This window comes from Alosa sapidissima, chromosome 14 (assembly GCF_018492685.1).
Source record: "Alosa sapidissima isolate fAloSap1 chromosome 14, fAloSap1.pri, whole genome shotgun sequence".
Classification (NCBI taxonomy): Eukaryota; Metazoa; Chordata; class Actinopteri; order Clupeiformes; family Clupeidae; genus Alosa; species Alosa sapidissima.
In genome coordinates this window covers 9,925,543-9,936,483 of record NC_055970.1, presented here as the reverse complement: position 1 = coordinate 9,936,483, position 10,941 = coordinate 9,925,543, and the positions used below count along the sequence as shown (strand labels likewise).

Genomic DNA, 10,941 nt, shown 5'->3' with positions numbered 1-10,941 from the left:
CGGGATCAAGCTTCCTTTGGCCATAAAATGCAGCTGACTATAAGGCTACCATTTTCCAATTACTTCCCATTTACTACATGTAATTTTTCCAAGAAAATACTGGTATTCAAACACGGTGTTAAGAAAACCTGTTCACGGAGGCAACATTCTGATGAAAAGGGAAATAATTTAAATTCAGTGTTTAGTAAAAAATCGATCCCTACATCAAGGTACACGGCAATAGCCACATAATATCAATACACACATATTAAAAAATTAAATCTGTGCCATCTTTACACAAAGTCCATTTTATAGTTCACCTTAAAGTCGAAAGACTATTGGGTCACACTTTACTCAGTCCGCCCAGATGCTCAGATGCTCAGATTATCAACAAACTGTTCGCACTTTTAACTACAGCCTAATCTGGTTAATGGTTGATGTTGGGGTTTAGATTTGGTTTCAGGTGATGTTCAGTAATTATTCAACAACAATTCTATATGCTGAACTTGAATCCTAACAGATGATCTGTTAAGTCTCTGCAGACAGACAATCCAAGTAAAGTGCCACTGACTATTGTCTACAACCAATAGTCCACAATCATAACCTCTAGTTTACAACAAATAGTCTACATTCATATTGAATCATATTTTATTTTTAAATCAAAAGTTAAATCATTGTAGTAATCATTGGCCAGTCCACCTTTCTAAGCTATGCAATCCTACAGCTACCTGTGGTCAGCGTCATTTAGAAACCATTGAAAGGGGATGCTGGGAAAACAGGATCACATGTTGAAGGGCTGTAAAGGGATCTGAGTAGGTTTTGTGGTTTTCGCTCATCTCCTGCGCTTAGGTGCAACCTGTGACAAGTCCAGAGTGGGCAACAAAGACAGCTGCGCTGACCAAACACCTGCGTCTGGTGTTACACTGCCGTCACAGGGACCAAGTGCTGTGGGAGATTCAGTGAATCCTGCTGATCTCCTACTCACATCTTTCATGATTTTGCACTTCTAAATAATTGGGAATATGAAGCTGTGGATTGAAATGCATTGTACTGTAGCAAAACGTAACAGTAGCAAGAACTAGGGGGGGAAAAATCCTGGAAATCTCAGTTCTGTTTTTCATGCCAGTGAGATAAAGGAAGTCTAAGCACTGAGTATAAATAGTTTTATTTAATTTAACAGTATATATATATATATATTCAATTAAATTGTATAAATCATTATTGGAAAAACAAAACAAATACATGTATCTCATACAGCTGAATAAGTACCATACAATTTTACTTTTTCTGAAAAGATATCTTATAAAAAAGAACTGGATGCTGATAAAAAGTAGTGTGGCAGCTGAGTAGAGTGTGGGAGTCTATATGTAAACCCTAGAAATGGCTTTTAAAGATCCTCTCTTCAGTTGTACACCATCTATCTGTTCTCTGGCACTTAGGCAAAACCCTGTTGTGTAGCGGTGATCAAATTCTTTACTTTCCAGTCAGTGTTATTTACTCTTTAAGTCCTGATTTTAGCAGCCAAACACTAATCAAACTAATTTGCCCATCCTGACATAAGGAGGTATTTGGTGTGATTCTTGCCTCAAAACACAACACACATTACTTAGTGAGGAGCATATATAGGAAATATTAATGTTACATTCTGGTAGTGGTGTGTGGGTCTTCTGTGGGAGGGGCTAATGATCTCTGCGTGACTATCATCAGATGCACAGTTGCTCTGTTCAATAGTTGGATTGGGGTGGTGTGTGTGTGTGTGTGTGTGTGTGTGTGTGTGTGGGGGGGGGGGGGGGGGCTCAACCCTGATCTAACCCCCATCTCCACCCCCTCAGCTCTTGCTGTCTGAGCCATAGGCGTTGTAGGGCAGTGGGTAGACACCGGAGGCCTGGTTCATCCACGCCGGGTCTCCCCTGTGCGCTTGTTCCTTCTGCTGCTGCTCGGCATACAGAGTGAGCAGGGCCTCCACCTGCTCCTGCTCCTTGAAGGGACTGGGCTGGTAACTCGCCTGCAACCAGGAGCGGTACTGAGGAGAACCACAATGAGAAAAGAGAGCGAGTGAGTTCCAAAATGGCTGAGGTCACAATGAACAGCAAATGTTACGTTTGGGAATTCCAAAATGATGGAAGTCAAATGAAAACGATGAAACGATGAAAATTATTTTTTTTTTTTCAAATCTACAGAGCCGCCTTAGGCCCAGATAGAGATGTAGAGATGTGAGTACGTAGACCACTTTTGCATGCTACTTAATCACTGTTGAGAAGGGATAGTATCTGCTTGCATAGGGGAGAGCCAGGGACAGTTGAAACACATTTTAATTAAACATAATTTACAAAGCGATCGTACCACACTGAAAGCTAATATTTGGTCACTAGTAACCTACATCCGTCCTCTGTCAAATACAAATGCATTTTCAGCTTTGAACAAAACTGTTTTTTTTTTTAACAGTTTTGAACTGAATTATTACCTCAAAAGTGGGACGTACGTAATGTTTCATTCGTCCCTCCTGGTCGGGACAGTTGAAACAACATAAGGGGACGAATGAAACATACAGTTTAAGCCATATAAACGTCCCACAACTTCAATATTTTACTACATATCATGAATGGTACTCCCAAAAGGTGTTATTTTGGATAGATTGTTGCAGGGCTATACGTCTTCGTGCATGTCTGTTAACAATTCATTGCCATCATCGTGAAGCGTGTATGAAGCAGTTTTTGAAAGATCATGCCCTATGGATGATTCTGCCATGTTTATAGCTAGAACGGTAAGCTTTCCCATTTATATCATGTTTCTATTGTTGAAAATGTCGTTTCACTAGGTTTTTACGTGGGTTAGGCCACTGCACATCCAAATAAGTAGGCTTAACGACCCACCGGCCGTCAGTCTCTATAAGATAACATGGGAAAACTCGACCCCCTACCTGGTGGGCCCAAATGTATTTTTATCTTCCTAAAACTGTTTGTCCATGTCTCACCTACATAAATGATTGTTTAATCACAGATATTTGTGCATTTAATTAAAATACATAGAGTTACAGCCTGGTCGGGACAATTGAAACACTTGTTTCAATCGTCCCGACACAGACATATGCCACTATAGCTTGTTTTGCTTTCCATGTAAACAAGCATGCGATATGAAAGTCTGGGATTGTGGAGAACAGTAAATGGTCTACTGAATAAGCATTAAGTCAAACCTTTAAATAAAAAACACTCATTAATAATCGAAAAAATTGAACCGCTAATGAAGTTTACTTTTGCCCATCAAAACTCTAATTTATCGCCTGTAACTCTGTGATTCAATGACATAGCAGGAAGATATTTGGCTGATAGAAGGTGTCAGACACCAAACAGGACGAGGACCACAATTGCGTCACGTTCAAAAGTTTATTTAAGGGTTGGGGGTTTCAGGGGTTCCGGGGGGGGTACAGGAGTTCCAAGAGTCTGCGTGTGTGTGTTCCCCCAGTAGCCGAACAGCGAAGGCAGGAGCTGGATGATCCGGGAAGTCCTGGGGGAAACACACACACAACAGCAATTGAAACGAAGCAGCAGTACAGTCAAGGACTAGGCGGTATTCGTAGAAGAGGGACGGAAGGCAGGTCAAGATTACCGGGGCTGGAGAACACAGAAGTAGTCGAGCGGGTCCGGGATCACAGGCAAAGAGTCAGAGGCGTTTTCAATAAACAGGCAGGTAACTGGTGCTGGTTGCAGACGATCTGACAAGTGTGGACTGAAAAGCAAGGCTTTATATAGAGGGCATGATGAGTGGTGAATGCAGTGCAGCTGGTAGGTAACGAGGGTGAGGCAGAGCAGAGCAGGAACAGGTGGAGGTCATCAGACTTCAATCAGCACGTGTTACCAGGCAGAGAGAGAGCTCATGACAGAACCCCCCCCCTAAGGGACGGCCCCAGAAGTCCCCAAGAGTGACACCACGTCGGGAGGGCGGAGGGGAGCCGGTGGAGGGCTAGAATTCCTCCGAGCGGTCCGAGTGAACATCCTCATCCTCGGAGGGAGCTGGAGGGTCGTGGACAGAAGACGGGACAGGTACCGAGACAGGGTCAGGGTCAGGCACATGACAGGAAGCCGGGCGGGCAGGACGGTTAGGGACCCCTCTGGGGCGGCCCCTACGGATTGCAGGTTGATCAGGATGCAGACGGTGGAAGTCGGCGATGAGTGTCCGGTCCACAATCCGACTGGCTGGCACCCAGGTTCTCTCCTCAGGTCCATAGCCCTCCCAGTCGACGAGATACTGGAGGCCCCTACCTCGCCGTCTGGACCGAAGCAGGCGTCGAACGGTGTACACCAGCCCACCGTCAACGAGGCGAGGAGGAGGAGGAGGAAGCGGCACGGGGACCAGCGGGCTTTCATGCGTCGGCTTGACTTTCGAAACATGGAAAGTAGGGTGCACCCTCATGGAGGTTGGCAACTGGAGCCGGACTGCGGTTGGGCTGATGACCCTCTGGATAGGGAACGGGCCGAGGAATCGAGGTGCCAGTTTACGCGATTCCACCCGCAGTGGGAGATCCTTGGCTGACAGCCACACCTTCTGGCCAACACGGTAGGCGGGTGCCGGCGATCTTCGGCGGTTAGCCCCAGTGGCATAGCTGACAGCTGACTTGAGTAGCGTGGCACGAGCTTGTGACCAGGTACGACGGCAACGGCGGGCATAGGCGAGGGCAGACGGGCAGGACACATCTCCTTCCTGGCTGGGGAACAGGGGGGGCTGGTAGCCATACACACACTGGAAAGGTGACATACCAGTGGCAGAGCAGGTGAGGGAGTTGTGAGCATACTCTATCCACATCAGTTGTTGTGCCCAAGCCTGGGGTTTGCGAGAAACCATGCACCGCAGCGCCTTCTCCAGCTCCTGGTTTGCCCGCTCGGATTGACCATTGGACTGGGGGTGGAACCCAGAGGTGAGACTCACTGTGGCCCCTAGAAGACGGCAGAACTCCTTCCAGAATGTAGAGGTAAATTGCGGGCCTCGGTCAGAGACAACATCCCTGGGCAGCCCGTGTAGACGGAAGACATGATCAAGAACAGCCTGGGCAGTCTCTCTGGCAGATGGCAGTTTAGGGAGGGGAATGAAGTGTGCCATCTTGCTAAACCGGTCAACCACAGTGAGAATGACAGTCATCCCACCTGATGGTGGGAGGCCAGTTACAAAGTCCAAGGAGACGTGGGACCAGGGTCGTGTGGGCACAGGCAAGGGCTGGAGTAAACCAGCGGGGGGCCGAGTGGAGGACTTGTTCTGATTGCAGGTGGGGCAGGCACGGACGAATTCTCGGACATCCCTTCTCAAAGACGACCACCAAAAGCGCTGGGCAAGGAGATGGCAGGTGCGGGCGGAGCCCGGGTGGCAGGCAAGGCGGGAGTTGTGTCCCCACTGTATGACCCGGGACCTCAAATTATCTGGGACGAAGAGACGACCGTCTGGGCATGCACTGGGACTGGGATGGTCACGGAGGGCCTCTTGAATTTCCTCCTCGATATCCCAGGTCAGGGCAGCTACGACGCAGGGATCGGGCAGAATTGATGCAGGTTCCTGGGAAGGGGCGTCATCCTTATGAAACTGACGGGAGAGAGCGTCCGGCTTGGTGTTCCGAGAACCTGGGCGGTAAGACAGGGTGAAGTTGAATCTGGTGAAAAACAAGGCCCAGCGGGACTGTCTGGGGTTAAGACGTTTGGCATTGCGGATGTATTCGAGGTTTTTGTGATCGGTCCAGACCAGGAACGGAACTGTGGACCCCTCCAGCCAGTGACGCCACTCCTCCAGGGCAAGCTTGACAGCCAACAGCTCACGGTTTCCGACATCATAATTGCGCTCTGCAGGTGAAAGCCGGCGAGAGAAAAATGCACAGGGGTGCAACTTGTTGTCCTCCTCTGCCCGTTGAGAGAGTATGGCCCCGACTCCCACGTCTGAGGCATCCACCTCGACAACGAACTGCCGGTCTGAATCCGGCATCTGGAGGATGGGGGCAGTGGTGAACCGGGCCTTGAGGGTATGAAAGGCTGTGTTGGCCTCTGGGGTCCAGGAAAAGGGGTGTTTGATGCTGGTCAGAGCTGTGAGGGGAGCGGCGACGGAGCTGTAGTTCCGGATGAATTTCCGGTAGAAATTGGCAAAACCGAGGAATTGCTGCAGCTTCTTCCTATTCCCCGGAACTGGCCAGGAGGTAACTGCCGAGACCTTTGCGGGGTCCATCTGGATATTGCCTTCAGCGACGATGTATCCCAGGAATGACACAGTCTGAGCATGGAACTCGCATTTCTCCGCCTTGACATAGAGAGAGTTCTCCAGGAGCCGTCGAAGAACCAGCTGGACATGACGGGTGTGTTCGGACAGAGTTCTGGAGAAAATTAAGATGTCGTCCAGGTACACGAAGACGAATTTATTCAGCATGTCCCGCAGCACATCATTCACCAGCGCCTGGAATACCGCTGGGGCGTTGGTGAGGCCAAATGGCATTACCAGGTACTCATAATGGCCGGTGTGGGTGTTGAATGCTGTCTTCCACTCGTCACCCTCCCTTACTCGCACTAGGTGGTAAGCATTTCTAAGGTCCAGTTTGGTGAAAATAGTGGATCCCTGGAGCAATTCAAAAGCAGAGGTGAGTAAAGGCAGAGGGTACCGGTTCTTCACTGTGACATCATTCAGACCTCGATAATCAATGCAGGGGCGAAGAGAACCATCTTTCTTTCCCACAAAGAAGAACCCGGCACCAGCAGGAGAGGAAGACGGGCGGATGAGTCCAGCTGCCAGGGAGTCCCTGATGTAATCCTCCATAGTTTTTCTTTCAGGAGGGGATAGTGAGTAGAGGTGACCTTTGGGTGGAGCAGTCCCAGGGAGGAGATCAATGGCACAGTCGTACGGACGGTGTGGGGGCAGAGATGTGGCTTTGGTCTTGTTGAACACCTCTCGGAGGCCATGGTAACATTCAGGGACATTAGAAATGTCGTGGGCAATGCTGCGGGGTACTGAGCCGGGGGGCAGCGAGGCAGCACGCAAACAGGTCAGGTGGCAGGCATTTCCCCACTCTTTCACAGTTCCGGAGGCCCAATCGAGGTGAGGATTGTGGAGACGGAGCCAAGGGTAGCCCAGGATTAGGGGTTGGCCTGGAGAGCTGAGCAGGTGGAAGCGGATGGTCTCTCGGTGGTTTCCTGACACCATCATTGAGATGGGGGCTGTGATGCTGGTAACTGTGCCAATTGCGTGACCGTCCAGGGCCCGGGCTGGAACAGGAGTGGACAAGCGATGGCTTTCCAAGCCCAGCTGACGAGCAAGTCCTGTGTCAATAATGTTTGCTTCTGCGCCAGAGTCCACCAGGGCTGCCAGGGTGTGGGTGGAATCAGACAGGTGAAGACAGACTTGGATGAGGGGTTTACGGCTGATGGAGGGCTGAATGTTCATTGAGCTCATCCGGATTCCTCCTACATCTGGTGAGCTCCGGCTTTTGCTGGACAGGTGGCGACTCGATGACCATCACCACCACAGTACAGGCACAAGTTGGAGGTGATGCGTCGCTGGCGCTCTGCAGGGGTTAGGGAGGTGCGGCCGATCTCCATCGGTTCAGACTGGTCCGGCTGGCTAGATGGTGTGGCAGGTGCGGACAGAAGGGCAGTTGGGACACTCCGTGTGCTGGTGGATGGACTCTGGCGCCCTCTCTCATGACGGCGGGCCTGGATCCTGCGGTCGATGCGGACAGCCAGAGCAATGGCTTCATCAAGAGTGGGGGGTTGATCATGGGAAACCAGCTCGTCCTTTATGTAGTCCGCCAGGCTGTGGAGGAAAGCATCCACCAATGCTTCCATGTTCCAGGAGCTCCGACTTGCCACGGTTCGAAAGTCGATGGAGTAATCCGCAACAGTCCTTCTGCCTTGGCGAATACTCATCAGGATCCGAGATGCCTCGGCTATTGTGGATTCCAAATCGAATACCTTGAGCATCTCCTCTGCGAATAGGTTGAAGGTTGCACATGCTGGGGTCTGGCGCTCGAACTCCGCCGTTCCCCAGAGTCGAGCTCGGCCCGTCAGGTGAGTGATCACGTAACCGACCCTCGCCCCTTCAGTGGCAAAAGTCCTGGGTTGCAGGGTAAACTGGACACGGCAGCTCGTCAGGAACGCCCGTACCTGGGTTGGGTCGCCGCTGAACCGCTCTGGATTGCCGATCCTGGGTTCTGGGGCTCCGGCAGCCACGGTAGCAGTGGACTGGGCAGGAGACTTGGGTGCTGGGCCGGTGAGCAGGCTGGCTGGGGCTGGGCCGGTGGGAGCAGGCAGAGGAGAAAGGTTGGTGAGAAGTTGAATGATCATTGCAAGTTGTTGCTGTTGCTGCTGGAACTGCTGACGCTGTTGGTAGCCGGCTTGAAGTAGGGAGGCAATGTCAGCAGTGTTGCGGTTTACCTCTCTCTCTGTCTCTTCCAGGCGTTGCATGGCGGTGGGTGGTTCTGGTTCGTCGGTTTCCATGCTGGTTCGACCGTGCGCTGGGTCCATGTTTGGTCAGATCGTACTGTCAGACACCAAACAGGACGAGGACCACAATTGCGTCACGTTCAAAAGTTTATTTAAGGGTTGGGGGTTTCAGGGGTTCCGGGGGGGGTACAGGAGTTCCAAGAGTCTGCGTGTGTGTGTTCCCCCAGTAGCCGAACAGCGAAGGCAGGAGCTGGATGATCCGGGAAGTCCTGGGGGAAACACACACACAACAGCAATTGAAACGAAGCAGCAGTACAGTCAAGGACTAGGCGGTATTCGTAGAAGAGGGACGGAAGGCAGGTCAAGATTACCGGGGCTGGAGAACACAGAAGTAGTCGAGCGGGTCCGGGATCACAGGCAAAGAGTCAGAGGCGTTTTCAATAAACAGGCAGGTAACTGGTGCTGGTTGCAGACGATCTGACAAGTGTGGACTGAAAAGCAAGGCTTTATATAGAGGGCATGATGAGTGGTGAATGCAGTGCAGCTGGTAGGTAACGAGGGTGAGGCAGAGCAGAGCAGGAACAGGTGGAGGTCATCAGACTTCAATCAGCACGTGTTACCAGGCAGAGAGAGAGCTCATGACAGAAGGAGGTTAACATGCTCTATGTTTTGACTGAAGGATGTCTGTCTATCATCATTACACTCGGAGAAAACTGGAATGTTCCATTCGTCCTGGCTCTCCCCTACTGCTGAATCGCACAGGCACCTAATGTTGAGCATTTTAGTAGCCATTTGCATATCCAATGTTTTGAAATGGCACAGTACAGTACATGTGCATGTGTGTGTGCTCCTGAGTAAAACCTATGACCAATGCATGTGCTCCAGAGTCAAATGTCTAATGGAACATTAGCCTCTACTGGAACATTCAGACCATTAGTGAACCCAGAGGGATCTCAGTTCATCTAAAATGTAGCCATCATCTTCTTGTGAATGCAGTAGCTGAGTCACTAGTGGAGCACAAAAAACCCTTGTTTATCAAACTGTGTTCACATGGTACACCCTGTGCACACCTATGGAGTCATGCTGGCTTTGGTCAGTCTGGTTGGAAATTTAACTCCAATGGCCACAGGGCTGCTTGTGAACTGTTTGTGCCATAAATCAATCTCTCTCTCACACCAGGCAACATACTTGTGTCTGTATGAGACACTGATGAGATGTTTAGCTGTAATCAATTACTGAATGTGTTTTCAATGTGACATTAAGCTGATGCCCAATAACTGTACTAAAGTCTCTTCAACTCATACTGACATTCTAATAACCGCTTTGTCTCCAAAATGTCTCTCATCCAAAATCCCATGATAGTGTCCAGACATGGCTCAACAGTACCAGTGCTGGACGATAGAAGTCTTCACAGAGGTTGGGCTGGGCTAGGCTGGCCTATCGTTGAAAAACCTCAACAATTCACAAAGTTGTATGATCTTAATCACAATTTGTATCACTATGTTGTATGATCTCTATAATTGTGTTACATGTTATTTTCTATATTTCTGATATGTTGCTCATTGGATCATAAACGGCCACAGCAATGAAGAAATGTGAAAGAGATTGATAATGACTGACTGACTATTATTGTGTTACATGCTCCAAATGTAAAGCACTTTGAGCTGCATTCTGTGTATGAAAGGTGCTATAAAAATAAAGCTTATTATTATTATTATTATTATTATTATTATTATTATTATGATCTTAAAGTTACAGATAGGAAGTCCCTTTTTATTTGTTCAGACTATGATGCTGACCTATAACTTCAGGCTCACTGTTTGAACATGTACAGGGATAGGGCAATTCACAACATTGTAAAGGTTGGTTCACACTGTATTACATAGTAATAATATAGTATAATAATAGTATATAGTATAATAATACTTAGTGTAAAGCTTTGACATCAAATCATATTCTGATTCATAATCATAACTAGAATGCCTGACTTCTGACCTAAATTCCCATTCAATATATTTAATTTCACCACACCACCTAGAAGTGACAAAGCAAACAGTTTTCCTAAAAAAAAAAAAAAAAATCAAACAAATAAAAACAATGAGGCCTACTTCCCGTCTCCTTGTTTTCTGACGCGTAGTGGAAAGCAGTAGGTGGAGGAAACTCCCTGGCTTGATGCCAACCATTCCTTCATAGAAGAACCCACTGAGCCTTTTTAAACTACCACCCCACCCCTCCTCTTTTAAACTATTCCCGTTTCCCGGCTCATCAGGACTTCCCTCAGCTCTTACCCATATTTGTACAATAGACATTTCTGAATTATGAATCCTGTTCATCAATAAACCCAACATTAAATATGGTTTATGTACTTCTTGAGGAATTATTTTGAACTTATATACACAGTGACATACACTAGAGATTGTTTTGTTTTTTTTCGAAAAAATGTATTTAGTTGTAAAATTATGTCTAACATAAGTATGGTACAATGGATGTTTTAAAACATGTCAGTTGCATACATACAGTATTAAGCAGTTATTGCTTTAGTGAAAACCTGTGATATATC

General features: G+C 48.3%; 1 protein-coding gene across 2 annotated transcripts in view; it reads right to left on the bottom strand.

Annotated features, from left to right (window-relative positions):
- Window positions 1-1,127: 1,127 nt before the first annotated feature.
- The window catches only part of dusp22a (dual specificity phosphatase 22a), a 28,026-nt gene continuing 18,212 nt past the window's right edge, over window positions 1,128-10,941 (bottom strand). For both annotated transcript variants that reach the window (XM_042060703.1, XM_042060702.1), the window contains one exon: window positions 1,128-2,002. In XM_042060703.1, coding sequence (XP_041916637.1) covers window positions 1,808-2,002 — 195 coding nt within the window. In that variant the 3' untranslated portion in view covers window positions 1,128-1,807. The remainder of the gene's footprint in view (window positions 2,003-10,941) is intronic.